The 23,173-nt window shown below is 38.1% G+C and overlaps 1 protein-coding gene across 23 annotated transcripts in view; it reads left to right on the top strand.

Moving 5' to 3' along the window:
• LOC146496887 (M1-specific T cell receptor alpha chain-like) overlaps positions 1-22,341 on the top strand; it is a 69,136-nt gene extending 46,795 nt beyond the window's left edge. For 21 of the 23 annotated variants that reach the window (XM_085141017.1, XM_085141034.1, XM_085141028.1 and 18 more), the window contains 4 exons: positions 8,987-9,190; positions 9,520-9,564; positions 9,652-9,759; positions 10,972-15,770. In XM_085141017.1, the coding sequence (XP_084997143.1) occupies positions 8,987-9,190; positions 9,520-9,564; positions 9,652-9,759; positions 10,972-10,973 (359 nt within the window). In that variant the 3' untranslated portion in view covers positions 10,974-15,770. Of the gene's footprint in view, positions 1-363; positions 1,391-8,986; positions 9,191-9,519; positions 9,565-9,651; positions 9,760-10,971; positions 15,771-20,518 lie in introns of those variants that run through there. The other 2 variants (XM_085141015.1, XM_085141014.1) reach the window with 2 other exon arrangements.
• Positions 22,342-23,173: the final 832 nt, after the last annotated feature.

The raw sequence follows: 23,173 nt of genomic DNA, 5'->3' as shown, positions 1-23,173 counted from the left end.
ACCGTCTCTGCGTCTCTGACTGGAAGCTACAAACTGGTCTTTGGCTTAGGAACCAAACTAATGCGCGACATTCAGCTGCTCCAGTGTTTCATGTTAACAAACTGCTGATCATTCAGTGAATAATTATTTGTGAGAGTCCAAATATCAACTAAATATATCAGACATCAGGGGAAACACACACACACGTGAAACTGTGAGTTGTTGTTGAGCGTAGGCGCACTGTGTGACTGCAACTGGAGACAGAAAAATAGTTTTTGGTGAGGGAACTCGGCTGACTGTTGAACTGTGTGAGTATCATTTCTGTTATAGATCAAATAATAAACATAAAATCAAATAATAAACATAAAATCAAATAATAAACATAAAATCAAATAATAAACATAAAATCAAATAATAAACATAAAATCAAATAATAAACATAAAATCAAATAATAAACCCTCAACAGTGTTGCTCAGTCTGACTGTAGAGCAGTCACAGTCACTCCAGTCAGGTGGAAAATCTCATCGTTCCTTCTTTGTCCAGACGAACTTCATCATGTTCAACTATTTTTATTTTGCATTTTTAGATTTAAAAATAATTAAAGCTCCTATAAAACCATCATTTTCCTCTAAAATATGTTTATTGAAAGAAAAGTTCAAGTAAAACCTCAAATGTATAATTAAATAAATTCATTTTGCACCTTTATAAAGAGGAGACAGATCATCAGCGTGTCCTGTACAAGTGGACATTACAAGTCTTTGTTCACGTTCACTTTTAGAAAAACCGAGTATAGATCAGCTGTTGTTGTGTTGACACACACATGTGTGCGCTGGCAGCCAGTTTGTGTTGAGGGCAGATCCACTGTGTGACGTCTGGATCAGGAAACTTCAAACTGATCTTTGGCGAAGGAACCAAAGTTACTCTACAAAGCAGTGAGTGTCAGGAGTTTGTGCTGTGACACTGTGTGAAATATGAGATAATAACATGTTAAACTGTGAGTCTTTGATACATGCAGCTGTTTTTAACCGCTGCTGCCACACAAAGATGCCATTTGTGTTTCTGTTTGAGCTCAAAGTGCTTTAATAATAAATGACAGATTATAAAAGTGTCAGTTTGGATCGGAGCAGTGCTGCATGTGCAGCCTGACTGCTGCTCACAAACCTAAAAACTGACGTTTGGGAAAAACACGTTTATTATCTGAGCATTGGATACTGGTGCACTTATACTGGTATCTCCTGTACTGGTGATGTTGTGCGTCCATGTTGAGGTTTATATACATTCAGCTCACAGATCTTCAGTGTTCATCAGTGTCGATCACATATTTGTGTGAGAGCAGCGACTGTGTGACTGCTGCTGGAGCGAGCTGGAGGTTGTTGTTTGGAGCTGGTGTTGAATTAATCACTGAAGCCAGTGAGTATCTAAATAACTCAAATAATATATAAACAATATATTTATTCCTGTAACATTTGTTAAAGTGATGAAACTGAAATACTGAGAACGAGAGCTCAGGACTGAAACATGAGTTACAGCTACTTGTTGATCTGTGAATAAAAACAGCTTTTTGATTTAATACTTAACATGAAGTCTTTAATCAAAGCACTGATGACCATCACCTTCAGCTGATGACACCACAGTGCAGTTTAGATGTTTCAATCATTATCTGGAAGAACTGCAGCCGAACTCAAAACAGACGCGTGTTAAAGTTTCAGGAGAATCATTTTCAAATACTGGAAATATTTATAGATTCATAAACATGCTGCACACGTTCACTACCTGCTGCTCCTCCATGTGTCAGCTGTGAGTTTATGTGGTAGCATTTCTCCAAGTGTGACTGGAGGTGCCAAACTCCTGTTTGGTTCTGGCATTAAACTGTCCGTCAGTTCCAGTAAGAGCCGTTTATATTTTTGCTGTTTGATTAAACAAATCTGCTAAATAGTGGTTTGAGAAACAGCCATAAAACAACAAAATATAAAATACACACACGACGTCCAGACAAAGCTTTCATTCCTGTGGGTAAATGTTCCTGTTGACTGTGTGAGCTGGAGGGGCGACCGAAGTAACCATAGTAACCAGTGAGTAACTTTAGTAAATATTAAGTATTGCAATTAAAAATAATTTTCTTGTACTTTAGTTACCTCAGTAGTTATACGTGCTGCAACAACTAAACACAGAGTGAGTCTTTTATGTGGCGTTTTCGACTTTAAATCAAATGATTTGACTCATTTTGCAGTTTGATGAATCAAGACGTTCATGATTTATTGAAACACCTTTAAAGGTGAAGACGTTCACTCAGCTGCAGCTCTGGGTTTCAGTGCTGACAGTAGTCACAGTGTGACGTTCGCTGGATCATCCAAACTCAGCTTTGGCTCTGACGTTACACTGACAGTCAGCTCCAGTAAGTCCTTTTTCACATCCCAATCAATGTTACATTATTATTATTATTATTATTATTATTATTAGACACAAACACAGTTCTTGTAATGATTCAATTTTCAGTTCAGTTTTATTTATACAGCATCAAATTACAGCTACAGTCACCTCAGCTTTATACTGTAGGGCTACACTACAATCACACAGAGAGAGAGACCCAGCAGTCACATGACTGTAACTGTAACTGTTCACATCTACAAACACAGCTTCTGTATCTGTTTGCAGTTTAATGATATTCTTCATGTTATAATCAGTGATGTTGAGGTTTTGAACTATAAAGATATAAAACATTATATCAGCTGTGTTAGCTTCTTACAGACGACGACCTTCTCGGTTAGTTTTTGCTGAGCGCACACACACTGTGCGACTGGGACGGGCAGCTGGAAAATAGTTTTTGGGGACGGCATAAAAGTGACGGTGATGGACAGTAAGTGGAATTATTATCAGCAGGTCATTAAATCAAACCACAGTTAGTAATAAAACCAGGTTAGTCCAAACATTTCATCAGAGATTATCTCTGTATCACTGTCAGTGTTACTGTGTGAGTAACCATGGAAACAAGCTGGTGTTTGGTTCTGGTGGTAAACTCATCGTTCAGTCAGGAAAGTGTTGGTAAACATCTGAGTTTGTCTTTTATTTATTTGGACAGAAACTTTAAACTTTTAATTATTACTTGTGTTATTCATCTTTACCTGACACGTGTCATCACTCTGACCTGCACATAACTGTCACGTGTAGATTTTGGCTACTCTTACATTTTTATATATATTAATATTTCGTTTTCAGCCAAATGAGATTTGGTAAAAAATAAGATAAAAGTAAAATCTTATTAGCCAAAGATGTTTTATGAATAAGTTGATATGTTGTTTGTGGGCATGTGCACTCAGGAAATGGATTTAACTGAAGTCAGTTTGTGTGATTGTGTTTTTTGTTGTGTGACTGGTTACGGAAACTCCAGAGTCGTCTTTGGTTCGGGCACAAAAGTTAAAACTGAATCAAGTAAGTTGTTTTTATTTAGGGAACAGAAATGATACAGCGGACTTTTCTCAGCTAACGATCCCCGTTTATCCCAGCAGTCCACAGATGTCTGTGCAGTAAACGTAGGCACAAAGTCTGTTTCTGAAACATCTGCATGTTGTTACTCTTCACTGTCTCACAGGTGAAAAACTTACTAAAAGTAACAAAGTGTCAAAGTTGTCCCATCATCAGTGATTTGATTGTGACTCCAGTTAAAGCTGAGATCAGCTCTGCAGTGCGACTGCATCAGGAGCAAACTGGAAACTTCTCTTTGGAAAAGGAACTAAACTGACTATAAACAGCAGTGAGTCAGATTCAAATATTCCAAATATATAAAACAGTTTATTGATGACGGTGTTGCAGTTTGATTCAGATGCAAAAGAATGATTTATAAAAGTCACGTGTAGTTTTAATGTGCCACACGTTAGAACATTTAAACAGCTGTTAACAGAATCAGTTTAACTCTGAGATTTAAAAACAAAAACATTTTAATAAAAAACTGTTTTTTATTAATTGACACCAAAACACATCGAGTCGAGTGTGTGAGACAAACCAGTCTGTTTGCTGCTGCGGCATCAAAACAACTAAAATGAAATCATGTATAAATAAAAGGAATAACTTTACGTTTTCATTTCATGACATCTGACCTCATCATGGTCAGATGATGTTCTCACAGGAGAATAAATAATTCAAAAACATGATGAAGTAAATCACCGACATCAGAAACATGTCTCTGTGGCTGTTCTTCATCTGGCCCATAAACGTCTCACACTTCATGGTGTTTCAGTCTCTGAGTGTGTGACTGACTTTATAAACTGTGGTGAAGGCTCAGACCTGATGGCGTCAGTAAGTCAATCTGTTTAACCAAAGAGTAGTTCAGTACGTGGAGGTTTGGTAACCTTGGTAACTACAGTTACATTGTGTCTGCCACGTCTACCTTATGGTAACATATTTGTTTTTAAATTCCAGTCGCTTTAAACATAAACACAGGAACAAATTAAACCTTAAACTGGTTTCATGTCTGTCGCCCTCGCTGAGCCCTCACTGGTTTTTGCTGAGTCTGTTCTCAGTGTGTGAATGACGGCGTTAAGCTGCTGTTCAGCACTGGAACAAGTCTGCATGTAGAAACCAGTAAGTCTGAACTGGAGATGGGACTGAAGGTAGTTTTACTACATTAATATTCATCTTAAATAAAACTGAGGTCAGATGTTATTGTAACATCAGCTGGTCAATTATTGTCATTCGACGCAGATGTGATTTTGTTTTCTTAAACCAAACTCACAGTCGATGCCTGTAAACTCATTTTATTCATAATCCAAAGATCGTGTGTAGAAGTTATCAATCACAACGTTACAGCGGAGCAATCAATCAGATTAACAGTAACAGTAACAACGTTACACACAAACATGCTTTAAACTCCAACCTTTGAAAAATGTTATAATTCAGCAGTAAATGTACTTAAGTAACTCAGTTACTTAAAAGAAACATTACAATAGTTTCATGTATTCAAGAAAGTCGTTCGACAAAGTTTCATAATTTGATGACTGAATGCATGAAATCTGAGTTTTATGTGTAAGAGAAGACTTTACTGAGTTATCAGGAGTTATTGTCACAAACAAACCGTTTACACTAACAGCAAGTTTGTAGTTCAGGTTTTTGGTTTGTGGCAGCGTGCAGTGTGACTGACTCTGGAGGCAGAAAACTGCACGTTGGAGGTGGAACCAGGCTGATTATTCAAACTCGTGAGATTTATCATTTATTAATCATGACTCAGAACTGAATGGTTCTTTCTGTCTTTGAAACCGTTTTTCTTTTGTCCTGACGTCTTCTTGAACATCGTTCCACTTTCATACGTCTGTTACAGAGCCAACACGGAGTGATTGTATTTATTGTATTCTTAAGAGATTTTACAAGTTAATATTTCAACAACCCAAAATAATCTTGAAACAATCAGCTTCATCAGCAAACCAAAGTTGATGAATCACATTATCATCACTGAGTTTCAGTCTTTTAGGTTAAATTTGGGGTAAATACAAAACTGATCCAACGTGCTTAGTTGTTAATATCATTACTCTTATAATTATATATATTATTAGTTACTGTGTCAGACATTCAGCTGATTACTGAGTTTAAGTTAAGAAGCGTTTCACTGTGTGAACGATGGGAAAACTCGTGTTTGGAGACGGAACCGAGCTGAAAATAGAGAAAAGTAGGTTTATGAAACAAACAAACATCACTGAACATTTTATATTATTATTTATTATTTATATACATCTCATTTTATATTTGGAATATGATTTCTTTCCTATAGTTACAGAAAATACTCATCTATGTCAGAGTCATCCTCTCTGACAGTGAGTCGTGTTTACTGCGAGAGAAGAAGAAAAACGAGGCGTTATTAGAAGTTATTAGTTATTAATTTGATTTTAATTTGATCGTTTTTATTCATTCAGTGCACACACTGTATATTTATATCACCATTTAAGTTACAAAGTGCAGCTTTAAGGGTGCGAGGTATGAGTGAGTGAACTAATGTTCTGAAATAATGCTGCTCATTAACATGACAGCTTAATGTTTGGGTTTAAGGTTTAAGCAGAGAAAAGGTTCTACGTCTGCACTTAAACGTCCTCGATCCACAAACAGCAGGTGACACTTTGACCTGTTCGGTTTCTGTGATGAAGTAAGTCAGTGTGTGAATGATGGGACACGAAAGCTGATGTTTGGACGAGGAACTGAGCTGAAAGTACATCAGAGTAAGATCATTTCATTAAAACTGCACGTTTGATGTTTAGTAAAGCTCACATCGTTAAAATGATAAATAATCACGACTTCACCACATGTTTGACAGAAGATAAGTTATCAGCATCTGCAACTTTACAAATGTAAATATTATTATTCTGTCGGGCTTTTAGATTTAAATGACCTGAGCAGAAACATCCTGAAAGTTTCTAAAGATAATTATGTTATCACATTTAGTGACACACACACACACACACACACACACACACACACACACACACACACACACACACATCTGTGAATGTAATGAAAAATAAGTCTTTGAAAACAAATATAACTCAGATGAACAGAGTCAACCTTTTCTTACATGGTCGAGACTTTTAATGTTATTTATTATTTCATGTTTTTATCACACAAATACATTTAACCTCAGTTAAGCTTCGTTCAGCTTATTCACAGTTTTATTTGGCTGATTTTTCCTTCTTTCTTTTAAACACTGAAAACTTTTCCTGAAACCTCAAAGGATCTTTTACCCAATTAGATTAATTAAATACATAATTTAACAAAAGCAAGTTGTAGAGATTTTGGGGAAAAGGGAAAATGCAAACACATGATCGGTGACTCAGTTAATATCAGTTTGTTGTCTGTTGGGCTGCTGCTGCAGATGAATCGCAGGTTTTTGTTGCTGGATCGTTCATAGTGTGAAGAATAATAATTTGAAACTGATTTTTGGTTCAGGAAGTCGTCTGAGAGTTCAAACAAGTGAGTGAAAAAGTGTTATTCAGAAAAAAAGCTTCTACGGCAACAAAATAAAGTAGTGATGTGGAGAAAAAGAGGAAACTTCAGCTCTGACTCCCAAACTGTCCAGATTAAGTCTTTGATGGGAGCTGAGTGATTTTAGTGAGCGATGATGGAACAACAGGAGGAGCTTTGTTTGGACAGATGATGTTACTTAAATCAAACTCTTCCAGGTCAGCAAAACTGAATTTCTGATTTAGGTTGTAATGATGGAAAACATTTTATATAACACGGAAAAATGTGTTTATTTATTTAGCAAAAGAACCAGAAACTGAGTGAAACACAGAGTGTGATGAATCAGGAGTTTTTGAATGGCACTGATTCACTGTGTGAACAGTAACAACAACAAGCTGGTGTTTGGTTCTGGACTCAGAGTTACTGCACAGTCACGTAAGTGCGTTTACGTGTGATCTGTCTGCAGTGTTTAGGGTGGTCGTGTCAGTGCGGCTGTTAAATGTAAATTAGTTTCCATTAGTAAATTATTTTTCTGTTCACACATGTTCAGCATGTGTGAACATCTTAAAATATTAGAATTCAGTAAACAAACGTAAATCCTGAAACAGTAAGGTTCAAACATGAACATTTATTGCATGTCCCAAACATGCTCTGACCAGATCGAGCTCCATGTGCAGGATCTGAAATTAAACGAACTATTATTATAATTGGTGAGATGTTTAAGTGCACGTTAGTTTATACTTTAACTTAATGTTGTGACTCTGATGTGTACAGAAGCAACAGACTAGATCCAAACACTCTTTAAATGTTTTCACACCCATCAAATGACAGTGTTGATACTGAACTTATTTCTTTTATATTTTTGGTGGTAAGTACAAAGTGAGTCAGCGAGATGTTTTAAACATGGTCTGTTATTTTTCCTGACGTGACCTCAGAGGCAAACACAATCTCTGAATCATTAACTTTACGTTAGGTTGCTTTTTATTACCAGAATTGTAGCAATTAACAAAAACTCAAACATGCTTGTAATGTTACTGATATATTACACTAAAGTAGAACAATATGACAGACATTTACTGAACTAGTATATTTACATATACAGGGTTAAGAGCTGCACTGGTTTTTGTAACTGGTTCAGCTGCAGTGTGAATAACAATAATTACAAAGTCATATTTGGATCAGGAGTCACACTAATTTCATCCTCGAGTAAGTGGATCGTCTGATTCACCTGAAAAATTAATACAATTATTAAATGTTTTTCCCTGAATTCAGAACTGAGTTAAATATTTAATCTCAATAGGAAATACTTTGCACTTAATGTAATATAAAGTAATATCTGACCATTATTTCACCTCACTGCATGAAATATTTTTGAAACTAAATAAACTTTTGTATAAATACATAGCAAGCAGACGCTCATAACTAAAAAGCTCCAATTTAATATTTTAATTGAGTATTTGTGAACAGATTTATATTTATTTAATGCTAAATACGACAACACAGACAAATAACTTGTTTTTATGAACCAAACACCATGAATGCACTTTAAATAAGTTACTTTAAAACAAAAGACTGATTCACGTAACATGTTTTATAACGCTGGTAAAAAATATATATTTAACTTAAAATATTAGATAAATAACTTCAACATATATGTGTCCACTCATGTGAGTCACAGCAGCTGCTGCCTGAAGTTGTAATTGTGTTGTGATGAAGTAGTAAATTCCTGCTGTGGACCAAATGAAGACAAATCCAAATGAGAAACTTCCTGTGGAGAGACCATTAAGTGAAAGTGTTCTCGTGTTAATCACATGGAAAACTCTACAAACACCATCAGCAGAGTTTCGTTTAGAAACAGTGTTTTACAGAGTGCAGCATCATTCTATCCTTTTTGATGAGTTTGATGTTGGCAGCTCAGATGTTTTTGACCATGTCTGAATCACAGTGTGTCTGTGAGTGAACTCTTCTCGTTTCTTTGGTCAACGAGTGATCAGAGGTTTTGAGACGAATGCTGATAATTCCACATTATTCCTGTTTGTTCACGAGTTGTTCGTTTGTGTTTTTCAGGGACAGAGTACAAGCCATCCTATTTCAAAGTGGGAGAAGGCGACGATACGGCGTGCCTGGCAACTGGGTTCAGCAGACACGATGCAACATCCAGCCATCCGTATTTCAATAAACCCAATATGACAAAAGCTGTGGCAATATCACCAAACTTGGATCTGTACAACCAGGTGGTTTTTCCAGGCGGAAATGCAGAGGAATGTGAACGTAAGTATCAAGAAATTCATACGAATTCTTTTCATCATATAATTAATGACATAATTGGGAAAAAAACAAAACATTGATACTTCAGAAAAGTGTCATCAATCTAAAGCTTGATGTTCACATCTGGATTTAAGTAGCAGATTGTTTTCCACTGAATCTACTTTTCCATAAAGTGTACATAACACTTTAATCTTAACATGAACCTACTTATATGTATTTTACTGTCAGACTACATTTTGTTGTTTTTGCTATAAGTGTGAAATTCCTGCTTAAAAGGAAGATTTACTTTGAAATGAAGCTAATTACCACTTTTATCTGTTTGATTCTTTCAGCTCAAAGCAGTGATGTCAGCGAATGTGTTGATGTTTTGGAGCCAGGTACGTATTAGATCTGATTAAACAGGTGGATTAAAAGAAGCTGTTTGTGTTTGTTGGCTGACATTTTTCTGATCGTGCTGTTTGCAGACCCAAAGGTGAACCTCATGTCTCTGACCATCCTGGCTCTCAGAGTGATCTTCATCAAGACCATCATCTTCAACATCATCATGACTCTGCGGCTGTGGATTAGTCAGTGTGAGTACAAAACACATGTGACGTGTTTGTGTTTGTGGCCTGGTGACTGTGGGGATGTTTGACTGTTATCTCCATCACACAGAGAGAGACAAACATGTTCGAGCTTTATTGAACCTGTTTGTTCTTTTTCCAATGAGAAGAAAACGTTTTAGTACACAGACCACTGACAGTTAATATGGAGCCTGCATTTGGGAAACTTTTACCTGCATTTGCCAATTTTCACACATTTGAGGACTGCAGAATAACCCAGGATCAGTCAAGCTGTGATATAAACTTAGAGCATGTTAGAAATGGAAATCTGCTTTATGTCCATGGGGAGTGGTTGGATAATCAAAGCTCTGGATCAGAGTTCACATCCTGTCACGTTGAGGCAATAAAATCATTTTGGTAACTGTTTGGACTTCTTAAACAAAAAATAATAATTTCCAATATTTAAACATTAAAATTTGATGAAATATTTTTAACTGACCAAAAAAAATCCTAAAAAATGATAAATACGGTCCATGGAGCTGTTGCCTCAGTGGAAATGATACAAGACGACATACGAAGATCCAGTTTATGCATCGACCTCGAGATAGAAAAGTTGTTTTTTCCCTGATCGTCTAATCCAGGGATGTGGATAAAACCAAGGTGAATGTCAAACTTCCTAAACTCTGAACGTTGGGTGATCTTATAATATCTTTTGTTTTGCCTTTGAGATTATCACAGTTAAAAATTCCCTGTGGGAAGCAGCCGAGGATATTACAGAGTCCTCACCTGTGACTCACGTGGTTCAGTAACAGTGTACGGGTTTCTCTTTGATATTCTTTAAAGCTCTGTCTGTATGAAAAGCTGGTCTTTTATTTCTTCTACATACAAAACAGAAACTGTTACATTTGAAAATGATTCTCTTGGTGTTGGTTTGGTCAACAAAGTCCTGAAAACTCTCTCACAGGACCAGGTTAAAGAAAGGAGAGTTACCTGACGTCTTAATCAACAGTTACATTTTATTTTAAAACAGCGGGAATATTTTTGGTCAGTTTTCATATTTAGATAATATTTAAATGTGTCATTGTACTCGATTCTGCTTTCTCTCCTGGATAGAAAAGAAACTCTGACAATAACAAACGTCAGGTTTCAAACCAGCAGCATGTGACGTTTGTTTTTACTGTTTGTGTTAAAGCAGGTTCAGTTCACATGAATCAAATTTCTTTTTTATGTTTTGTCTTTCAGAAACTTGACAGAAATCCCAAGAGGACAACTTTCTGTGTGACTGGATGAAAAGTTCAGCGTGTATATCATGTATAAATATCATATTACCTGTTTATCATACCATCTGTTAATAACTCTTTATAGAAGTTATCCTTTAATACATTGTTGATTGATCCAAAAAGTTTGATTTTATGTTATCTTTACATATTGTCACTGATGTTTTTATGAATGAATTAAACTCTGTGTCGCTTGATGATGTAAATGTCACAGTTATGTTTAACAGATTGTCCTTTCAATCATTTCTTTGTGTGATGTGGTAATAAAAGCTAAAAAAAACACAGTGAGATTGTTTTTATTCTGAATTATTTGCATTTATATATTTATATAGCATGATTCTATTTTTACTGACCACTCACAGCACGTCAGACTGTAGGTCACATGTTTAACCATAATTTTACAGAAGACTTTCCAGACCTACCAAACTGAACAAAAATCTAATTTCCTCATTACTTTCTAAAGTGACCCTGAGCAATATTTCTCAGCTCTCTGAAGGTCTTTCAACGTTTTCTTTGGACGTTTGCTGCCTTTTCACTCAGCCAGTCTAGTTCTTGCCCCCGAAAGTTTTAGAGAAATTAGCTTTTTGTTTGGTTGGTTGTTTAGTTGCTTAAGTCACTTCACAGTGACCTGTTAAACATTGAGGCAGAAAATAGACACAGAGCCTGAGAGCTGCATCAGAAGCCTCATCAGATGTAATCTCAGTGGAAGGGTGACTGTCAAAGCCTCTCTTAATGAAGATAAATGGGATGAAAAAGGCTGGGATGTGTCAAATTACACAGGAACAGCTCTAAATCAGTGTCAACAGGTCTGATGGAGTGAAAATTTTAAATCTTTATCACTATGTAAGAAGCGTTCTTGAGAGAGGTACAACAGGGATACAGCTATCTGTCAGGTTTAGGCCGTGTCATGGTGTCGGGCTGCGAGTAGTTTTGAGGACCTTGTCAAACTTGATGAAGTTGTGAACAATACTGTCAGATTTTGATCAAGCAAGTCAATTATTGACAAAGTATAAGCGTCCAGCAGAGGTGAAGGGTCAGGGGAGGAAGACTGGACAAAGACTCACTATAGAAGAAAGCCAGAGATGAATAATATCATTCAGGGTCACCTGGTCCAGCCCTAACTATATGCTTTAGCAAAAAGGAAAGTTTGAAGCCTAATCTTAAAAGTAGAGATAGTGTCTGTCTCCTGAATCCAAACTGGAAGCTGGTTCCACAGAAGAGGGGCCTGAAAACTGAAGGCTCTGCCTCCCATTCTACTTTTAAATACTCTAGGAACAACAAGTAGGCCTGCAGTGTGAGAGCGAAGTGCTCTAATAGGGTGATATGGTACTACAAGGTCATTAAGATAAGATAGGGCCTGATTATTTAAGACCTTGTATGTGAGGAGCAGGATTTTGAATTCTGGATTTAACAGGAAGCCAAAACAGGAGAAATCTGCTCTCTCTTTCTAATCCCTGTCAGGACTTTTGCTGCAGCATTTTGGATTAGCTGAAGGCTTTTCAGGGAGTTTTTAGGACTTCCTGATAATAATGAATTACAGTCGTCCAGCCTGGAAGTAATAAATGCATGAACTAGTTTTTCAGCGTCACTCTGAGACAGGATATTTCTAACTTTAGAGATGTTGCACAAATGGAAGAACGCAGTCTTACATATTTGTTTAATATATGCATTGAAGGACATGTCCTGGTCAAAAATGACTCCAAGGTTCCTCACAGTGTTACTGGAGGCCAAGGTAATGCCATCCAGAGTAAGAATCTGGTTAGATACCATATTTCTAAGCTTTTCAGCGCCGAGTACAATAACCTCAGTTTTATCTGAATTAAGAAGCAGAAAGTTAGCGGCCATCCAGGTCTTTATGTCATTAAGACATTCCTGCAGTTTAACTCATTGGTGTGTGTTATCTGGCTTCATGGACAGATAGAGCTGGGTGTCATCTGCATAGCAGTGTAAATGTATGCTATGTCTTCTAATGATGCTGCCTAAGGGAAGCATGTATAATGTAAACAGAATTGGTCCTAGCACTGAACCCTGTGGAACTCCATAATTAACCTCAGTGTGTGAAGAGGACTCTCCATTTACATGCACAAACTGGAGTCTATTAGATAGTTATGATACAAACCACTGCAGCACAGTACCTGTAATACCTACAGCTTGTTCTAATCGCTCTAAGAGGATATTATGGTCGACAGTATCGAACGCTGCACTGAGGTCTAGCAGGACAAGCACAGAGATGATTCCACTGTCAGAGGCCATAATAAGATCATTTGTAACCTTCACTAAAGCTGTTTCTGTGCTGTGATGAGCTCTGAAACCTGACTGAAACTCTTCAAATAAACCATTCCTCTGCAGACGATCTGTTAGCTGTTTGACAACTACTCTTTCAAGGATGTTTGATATGAAAGGAAGGTTGGAGATTGGCCTATAATTAGCTAAGACTGCTGGGTCTGGAGATGCTTTCTGAGTAAAGGTTTAACTACAGCCAGCTTGAAGGCCTGTGGTACATAGCCGATTATTAGAGATAGGTTGTTGATATTTAAGATCGAAGAATTAATTAATGGCAGGACTTCTTTGAGCAGTTTTGTAGGAATGGGGTCTAAAAGACACGTTGATGGCTTGGAGGAAGTAATTATTGAAGTTAACTCAGAAAGATCAATTGGAGAAAAAGAGTCTAACTTAACATCAATGGTACTAAGAGTAGCTGTAGATAATATTACATCTGTGGGATGATTATTGGTAATTTTTTCTCTAATGATTAAAATTTTATTTGTGAAGAAGTTCATGAAGTCGTTACTAGTTAACATAAAAGGGATGGTTGGCTCAACAGAGCTCTGACTTTTTGTCAGCCTGGCTACAGAGCTGAAGAGAAACCTGGGGTTGTTCTTATTTTTTTCAATCAGTGACGAATAGTAAGCTGTTCTGGCTTTGCGGAGGGCTTTCTTATAAAGCAACAAACTATTTCTCCAGGCTAAATGATGATCCTCTAAATTTGTGACACGCCATTTCCTCTCCAGATTACGAGTCATCTGCTTTAGGCTACGTGTTTGAGAATTATACCACGGGGTCAGGTACTTCTGATTAGAGACCTTAGTTTTCACTGGAGCTACAGTATCCAGAGTCGTACGTAGTGAGGAGGTGAAATTATTAACAAGATAATGGACCTCTGTTGGAGTAGCGTTCAGATAGCTGCTCTGCTCTGTGTTGTTACAGGGCGTTGACGATGATAACAGTGGGTGGATTATATTCTTAAACTTAGTTACAGCGCTTTCAGAAAGACATCTACTGTGATAAAGTCTACTCTCCACTGCTGTGTAATCAATTATTGTAAATGTAAATGTCATCAGGAAATGATCAGACAGGAGAGGGTTTCCAGGAAACACTGTTAAATGTTCAGTTTCTATGCCATATGTTAAAACAAGATCTAGAGTGTGATTAAAGTGGTGGGTGGGTTCTTTTACATTTTGAGAGAAGCCAATTGAGTCTAATAACAGATTAAATGCCATGTTGAGGCTGTCATTTTTAGCATCTACATGGATGTTAAAATCACCCACAATAATTATTTTATCTGAGCTGAGAACTAAATTAGATATAAAGTCTGAGAAATCAGAGAGAAACTCTGTGTAAGGCCCAGGTGGACGATAGATGATAACAAGTAAGACTGGTTTCTGAGTTTTACAGCTGGGGTGGACGAGGCTAAGCATCAGGCTTTCAAATGAATTAAAAGTCTGTCTGGGTCTTTGGTTGATTAATAGGCTGGTGTGAAAAATTGCTGCCACACCTCCCCCTCGGCCTGTGCTTTGAGGTTTCTGGTAGTTAGAATGACTCTGGGGTGTTGATTCATTTAAACTAACATAATCATCCTGCTGCAACCAGGTTTCTGTAAGGCAGAGTAAATCGATTTGTTGATCAATTATTAAGTCATGTACTAACAGAGACTTGGAGGAGAGAGACCTAATATTTAATAATCCACATTTCACTGTTTTACTCTTTGGTTCAGATGTGGATACTGTATTGTTCTTTCTTTGTAATTGTTTATGTTTAAGTTGTTTGTTGCTGGTTTTTAGTTTGTTTCTTGTCTTTTTGGGAGCTGACACAGTCTCTATGGAGATGGGTTTTTGGGGGGGTAGCAGGAGGAGAGAAGCTGCAGAGAGGCGTGTAAGACTGCAACTCTGCTTCCTGGTCCCGACTCTGGATAGTCATATTTTGGGGGTTTAATAAATGTGTCCATATTTCTAGAAATGAGAGCTGCTCCATCCAAAGTGGGATGGATGCCGTCTCTCCTAACAAGACCAGGTTTCCTCCAGAAGGTTTGCCAATTATCTATGAAGCCCACATCGTTTCTGGGACACCACTCAGACAGCCAGCAATTTAAGGAGAACATGCGGCTAAACATGTCACTCCTGGTCTGATTGGGGAGGAGACCAGAGAAAACTACAGAGTCCCACATTGTTTTGGCAAAGTTACACACCGATTCAATATTGAATCAGTGTGTCATTACTGCTGATCTGAATTATAATTTTACTGAGTGAGTGAAGAAGAAACACTCTGTGCATCCTGGGACTAAGACATTATTTTATTAACCTTTATTTAACCAGGAAGATCCCACTGAGATTAAAAACCTCTTTTTCAAGGGAGACCTTGATAGGCTGCTGCCTATCTTGGCCAGGTCTCACAGTTACAGAAATTACTCAATCAAACACAGGCAGCAATAAATGAAACAATACAAATAAAATAAAATAAAATTCAATAAAATTCAATAAAGTTCAATAAAGTTCAAATAAAAATAAAAAGTCAGTTAAAATGACAATCAATCTAATTGAAACAGTTGCATGTTATGGACATAAAGACCTGGATGGCCTCTTCCATTTGTGCAACATCTCTAAAGTTAGAAATATCCTGTCTCAGAGTGACGCTGGAAAACTAGTTCATGCATTTATTACTTCCAGGCTGGACGACTGCAATTCATTATTATCAGGAAGTCCTAAAAACTCCCTGAAAAGCCTTCAGCTAATCCAAAATGCTGCTCCTCACATACTCCGTCCCTGAGCCTGGTTCTGCTGGAGGTTTCTTTCTGTTAAAAGGGAGGTTTTTTCCCCACTGTCACCAAAGTGCATAGAGAGTCATCTGATTGTTGGGTTTTTCTCTGTATTAATAGAATAATAATATAAATATAAATAATATTAATAGAATCGTTACAATATCAAGTTCAATTCAAATAAGTTGAATTGATCTGAAGACGTTTTTTTTAAATGAATCAATAAGTTGAAACAATTGAAATGTTGCCCCCAATTCACACTGAACACACTGAAGAAGTATTGATAATATTTCAGTTGTATTATGTATCAGTGTGAAAGGTTTCCCCTCTGTACACACAGAATGTAAAAAGAGAGAATAATGTTACTTTGCAACCCACAACATTTAGTATTGATTAAAAAAAGTATTTAAAGAAATAACAGGACATTATAGGTAATTCAGCTGGTTTGGTTTTGTTTTTGATGGATTTTGAGAAATTCCAGCTGCCACAGGATTAAAGGCAGCGTGTACCATACACAGCTTACAGGGTAAACACACAGTTACTCCAAACATCATCGATTTAAACTCATGACCTTCTTACTGAGTCAGCAGCATTGTTCACGGCACCATTTTTACATTTTAATTAATTTAAATTTTTATTTTCAATCATGACTCCTAAGATGTCTGTAACATGCAGCTGATTGTAAAGATAATTCTTCGATGCAGAAAACAGTAATCAGTGTTTGAGATCAGCAGAGCTGCTTAAACTGGAGCGAGCTGCAATCCTCTCTGTGGTTCGTTGTGTTTCCTGTTTGCGCAAAATACAACAACAAAGATAACTGTGTGTGTGTGTGTGTGTGTGTGTGTGTGTGTGCGCGCACTCTTATCTTCATGTGAGTACATTTTAACATAAACTTAAATAAATAATGTAGAAACTCACTCATTGGTGCAAAGTGGAGGTGAGGCTGTGTGTCACCAGCAAACAAAGAAAATATATTTATTTGTTTCAGATTTGTTTCACTTTAAAGAGATATAAATCATGAAAGCTGATAAAGTGTATATTAATTACAGTCTCAATTTTCCTTAAAAAATATCTCACTTCCAAAACAAAGTATTTTCTTCCTGAAGCACTAAAACAAGTTTGAATTAAAACAAGTTTGAATTAAAACTTGTTTGAATTAAAACAAGTTTGAATTAAAACAAGTTTGAATTCAAACAAGTTTGAATTCAAACAAGTTTGAATTCAAACTGCTGATTTAAAGTGAAAAAAAAAAGTTTAAGGTTTCTTCACTTTATGGAAGCTGGAATAGAAGAAACAGAATCTGGGCCAGATGTGTTTTATAACAGGTAGAGATGAATATCAGTAACTGACAGATTGACTGTAATCTGTGGGAGTCAGATTTCTGTCAATGACATAAAGATCATGCAAATTCATGCAAACTTTTTATGTAATGTGTTTTTCTCTGGAACTGCACTGCAGCAGTTTACAGCCGAGTGTGAAGCAGTGAGAATGAGGATCAGCACCTCCAAGTCTGAGGCCGGGGTCCTCAGCTGGAAAAGGGTGGAGTGTCCACTCTGGGTCAGGTTCTTGCCCCAAGCGGAGGAGTTTAAATATCTCACGAGTGTTCACGAGTGACGGGAGAAGGGAGCGGGAGCTCAACAGATGGACTGGTACAGCGTCTGCATCAGTCTGAGAGCTGAGTGTAAAAACTAAGCTCTCGATAACCCGGTTGATCTACGTCTCCACCCTCCCCATGGTCACGAGCTGTGGGTAGTGACCAAAAGAACGAGGTCGCGAATACAAGCAGCAGAAATGAGCTTCCTCTGAAGGGTGGCTGGCCTCAACGTAGATTAAGATTTTACTTTACCTTTATGAAATGTGATGAAACGATCTAAATGATTTTCAAAACAAATAAAAATTTATTAATTATAATAAGAGTTATTTTGGCAAATCTAATAAATAATTTGGAAAATAAATGAAAGATTAACAACTTTTTCAATAAATGACTTGTTCACTGTTTCTGCTGTTGCAGGATGGAAACAAAGATTTTTCCCGTGGGACAGAAAAGTATGAGTATGAGTTCTCCTGGGTCCTGGTGTAAGATAAGATACATTTATTAGTCCCACAAGGGGAAATTTCATAAGGCTGCCGACCTATTGCACGCAATGGCGGCGCCATCTTACCCTCCAACCATACATACATTACACAAAACATCACATGGGGAAGCCAGGTCAGAGAGGTCTAACAATGGAAATGAACCACAAGATAAGGAGAAAAAATAACTCCCCCCAGACTGAGCTCCAACAGGGAGATCAGTGTGAGAACAGAAAAAGTTCAAGTTGTATCAAGTTAAAGTCTAGTATCATGATGACCCTGATTTATAGTTATCAGGATCATTAGTTTGATTATTTGTGCTTTGAAGTTTCTAACAGGTTGGATGAAGCTTACATGTGCACACACAGCACAAAGTGTCATAATGATACAGACGATGTGTTTACCATCACGGTCCAATCACACATTTCTCCTCATGTTTTGCTGTGAGATATAAAGTTCATTTGTTTGTGCAGTTTACTGATCTGAGTGCAGATCATCAGATCACTGAGTGTGTGTGTGTGTGTGTGTGTGTGTGTGTGTGTGTGTGTGTGTGTGTGTGTCTGTGTGTGTGTGTGTGTGTGTGTGTGTGTGTTTTCCACGGGCAGAGAGGATCCGTCTGTGTTTCTTCTTTAGATTCTTTTCTGTCTTTAATGTAACAACATGCAGATGAAACGTTCAGACTGCAGCCGACAAACTTTGTTTTTAAATGAAGTGACCTGCTGCTAGGTCAGTTTATCCTGTTCATCACTCTGAATGCATGACCTCTGACCTCTGTATTCTACACATACTGTATGCAAACGTGTGTTCTGGAATATATAGAATAGAATAGAATAGAATAATCCTTTAATTGTCCCACAAGGGGAAATTTGGTTGTAACAGCAGCCAGAAAGACACATATACAAACAAACAGTACACAGGACAGAAACAGTTTTTCTTACATATTTACATCAAGGACGATGGTTACTATATACAGAGAGTACTGTACAGTTATTAAATTAAATAAAAATTAAATAAAAATAACTACAGATATAATATGAGTATATATTGCGGTGGCTGTAGCTCAGGTGGCAGAGCAGGTCAGCCACTAATCAGAAGGTCAGTGGTTCGATCCCAGGCTGCCAAATATCCTTGGGCAAGACACTTCACCCGTTGCCTACTGGTGTTGGTCAGAGGGCCAAGTTGCGCCAGTGTCCGGCAGCCTCGCCTCTGTCAGTGCACCCCAGGGCAGCTGTGGCTACAATGTAGCTGCCATCAGCAGTGTGTGGATGTGTAAAGCGCTTTGGGGTCCTTAGGGACTGAGTAAAGCGCTTTACACATCTTTACTTTACACTATACAAATGCAGGCCATTACCATATAAGATAATAAATACATACATATATACACATAAACACACTCATTATTGCTCTATACTGTGTGTTTTAATATAATATGTACAGATGAAGACATTTTAGCTGCAAACTGTGACCTTCTGTCTGTGTAAGTTTTATATCTTTGAGAAAATGAGAAATGCTTTTATTTTAAACATTTAAACATTTAACCTGTTAAACATCCTGTTTGAGTGCACTGACTCTGAGCTCGAAGTACACGAGCAGTCGCGTCCACATCTTCTAACAATGCTTCATCTTAATCCTGCAGCACGCAGAGATCGTTAAGAACAGTTTCCACTCAGTAAGTTTGTTAGATGGTGTTAATCAGCGATTTAAAGACACTGAAGAAGATGAATTGTGATCAAGGCTTCATGAGGTAGCATCAGTTGTCACGGTAACTGGGAGATGAATCCCATAATATACTACACCACACATCTGGGTAGAACGACCTGCTGTCCAAATACTTTTGGTTATCAAGACTGAAGAATGGAAACATTTGCTCACAGACTGCACGCGTGTCTCAGTTTTGTTCAACTGCAGCCGTCTGCGGGACGACTCAAAACTCTCCGTCCATTTTCTTCTGTGAGTCACAGGAGCAGCAGGTGATGCAAAGCTGTGCGACTTTTCTCCTTAAAGTCAAGTTTGTGTGATTTTGTTTGTGTGACATTTTCATCTAAGACGTGCGTAACAACCCCGTGCATGTCTGATCAGATGCCCTCAGCTCGGCCGCAGTCTTGTCCTAAAGCCAACTTTCTACTTGTGTTTGCGGCTCATTTACAGGATGATTTACAGAGAACAGTTTTAGATTATTGGATTGTTTTCTGCAGAAAACTGAACTTTTTCTTTTTCAGAAACATTTACATCCAACAACTGAATGATTATCAAAAGCACCCTAATCTGCTTCATCTCAGTGTGAAAGTTGACACATTTTTCTGCAGTGTGAGAGATTCGCTGTCATTCTGCGGAGGTGTTTGTATCTGTGATCTGATTGGCTGCTGCTGCTGCTGCTGGAAAATCTTCTGCCTCACTGTTTCCACAGGATGTGGTCGCCCGATGTGATCGAGCTGCAGCGTGATGGCTGCGTCACAGACGAAGGCGGCTGCGGTTTCTGCCTCAAAGCCTGCTGGGACAGGAAGCGTGTCAGTGGGGGTGGGCGGGGAAATCGAGGTCAGGCGGCGCTGGAGGTAAGGATGTACGATCAGGTGTGGCCTCACAATCGGTGTGAGAAAACAGATTAGACGCCTAAATATGAAACGCGTGCAGCCGCTGGCACCGCCGCAGTTTCCACGTCACGGAGACGAGGCCAAAAATCCGACCTCAGGTGCGTCTGCAGGTGGACACGCCAACAGCTGCACCGGGAGACCCAAATTCATCTGTGCACGTGTCACAGGAAATATTAACGATCAAAGAAAGCTGTTTCATATTATAACAGAACAACTCGTGATCGTGGGCTGTTCTTGTTCATGCGGAGCAGCTCAAACTGTTAAATATCTCCATTTATTTTATTTATGTCTGATAATCTTTACTGTCACGGTGAATTTCACTGATTTCTACAGAGTCTGAAGCATCATTGAACGTCCAGCTCGAGAGAGACGACAGGAAAATGAAAACAGACTTCAGCTCTTCTGTGATGTCAGAACCTTCTCAGGATGTCTCAGCATCAGAAACAATTATTGTTGCTTTTTTCATTTCTTTTTCAAATATATGACGAAGCTGCTCCGATGAAGTCCGACCTCCTCTCAGTTCAGTGAAATGCACACGAGTGCAGATAATTACTGTGAACACACGTGTGTATTTATGACGATGTTAGAAATGAAAATAAAGAATCAGTCTTGTGAGTTTGCAGCGTTTGCTGTACCAGGTCAGAACTCAAACTGTGGCTGAAACAGGAAACACTTCACTAAAGTCCAAACGTTTCAGTAAAATGTTGCATAAATGAAGCTCTTTGTCTTACTTGGATACTTTTCTTTCTTCCTGTGTTTTGGCCACAAATGTTTCAGTGTTGAAAACTGGAGCAGCTTTAATAATCACAGCTTACCTGTGATGTTAGAAGCTCCACTTTATATTATAATAGACACTTTATTAGAAAGTAAATAAACAGAATTCATGTTTAAAAACCTGAATTATGGTCATAAATAGAAAATCTATATAGTTTCAGCTTCTAATCCTTTTACTGAGTAATTATGGACCTTGGCTGGGCCTTTAAGACACATCATCTAAAAACACAGTTTAGTGTTACAGTCGAGTCAACTTTAACGACTTTAGTTTTATTTTTAATAAAATCTGCTTGTTTTATTTCTTTAATGTACAAATATGTCAGTTAGTCTGATGAGAAGATTCATTTACTAGGACACGTGTTCAGTTTATTTGTTTCTGTAATTATCTGAAATTATTTCATCACTTCCTTGACTTTGTGTTGCGATGGTGAATTTTCCTGATTCTGTAGCTTTGAAATTAAAATGCATTTCGATCTTCAAAAAACAGACAAAGTGCCACATTAGCCTCCATATGCATCTGAAGAAGTTTGTGAACTGTTCGATGTGTTGACCAACAGACACAGAAAAATGCTTCAGGGATTATTTTAGTGTTACTTTGTGTGTTTTATTAGGACTTCCTGTTTCATCGTGTTACACACTGCACAGCCTCGATGTTCCCTCATTGATATTATGAACTCGATCAGAGCCGTCTGCTGGAATCTGACCGGCTTCATGTTTTCAGACTGGAAGAACTGGTCCCAGACGCCCCCCTGGGTGCTGCTGCTGGAGGCCTTGCATGTGTGGAGAGCTCGTTCACTCTGGTGTTTCTCTTTGTCCACACATCTTTCAGTTTCACTCATCATTTCATCATTTCATCATTTCATCATTTCATCATTTCATCATTTCATCATTTCATCATTTCATCATTTCATCATTGCATTTGTCCAGTGTGACATCACTGTCCCTGTGTGTCCTTTGCTTTGTCCCTGCAGATGTTTACAGATGTCACCATCATCATCCTCATTATGAAGAGTGTGACCTTGTTTTGGTGCGAGCGTCAGAGACGTGGCTGTAACCACACAAACATCACCGTGTCTGTTTGTCGGTGGGTTTTATTTGTTGTTTTTGCAGCTTCGCCGCTGACAGGAAGCCAGCAGCAGCAGGGCAGAGCGAGGACGTGGCGCCGCAGCGGTGGGAGGCTCTGAGGTCGCCTCACAACCTGACAAACATCCGGCAGCAGATGCGGAAGAAGAAAAACCCGACCTCAGAAAGTTTCCAACACACGTGGTGGAAAAAAGCTGCAGCTGAAGCAGCCTGCACACTTTCAGGAACTTTGTTCCTCTCAGGAAATAAAAACATGGCCTTTTACAGTCATTATAATACAGACAGATATGTTTTATATATAATTATATAAAACATGGCTTTCTTCAGTGTAGCAGCAGAGCTAAAGTCTTTTACAGACACATGGGAATCACATGTTTATCTGCTGATTGTGCAGGTAAAGCTTCCACATATAAACACTAAAGGAGACAAACAGTAACAACATGTTAGTAACTCAGCAGACGAGACAGAAAGAAACAGATCATGTTTGCAGACTGACAGCTGAGCATGAATCTGCTGCACAGACTGAAGAGCCTCACTGAGCTCCAACAGTTATGTCCCCTGATCTGGACCTCAGCTGGTGCTGGACTGAGTCTGTGTGCAGACCACAGAGCACA

The sequence above is a fragment of the Neolamprologus multifasciatus genome, chromosome 18, assembly GCF_963576455.1.
Source record: "Neolamprologus multifasciatus chromosome 18, fNeoMul1.2, whole genome shotgun sequence".
Classification (NCBI taxonomy): domain Eukaryota; kingdom Metazoa; phylum Chordata; class Actinopteri; order Cichliformes; family Cichlidae; genus Neolamprologus; species Neolamprologus multifasciatus.
This window is presented reverse-complemented; position numbering and strand designations above follow the sequence as displayed.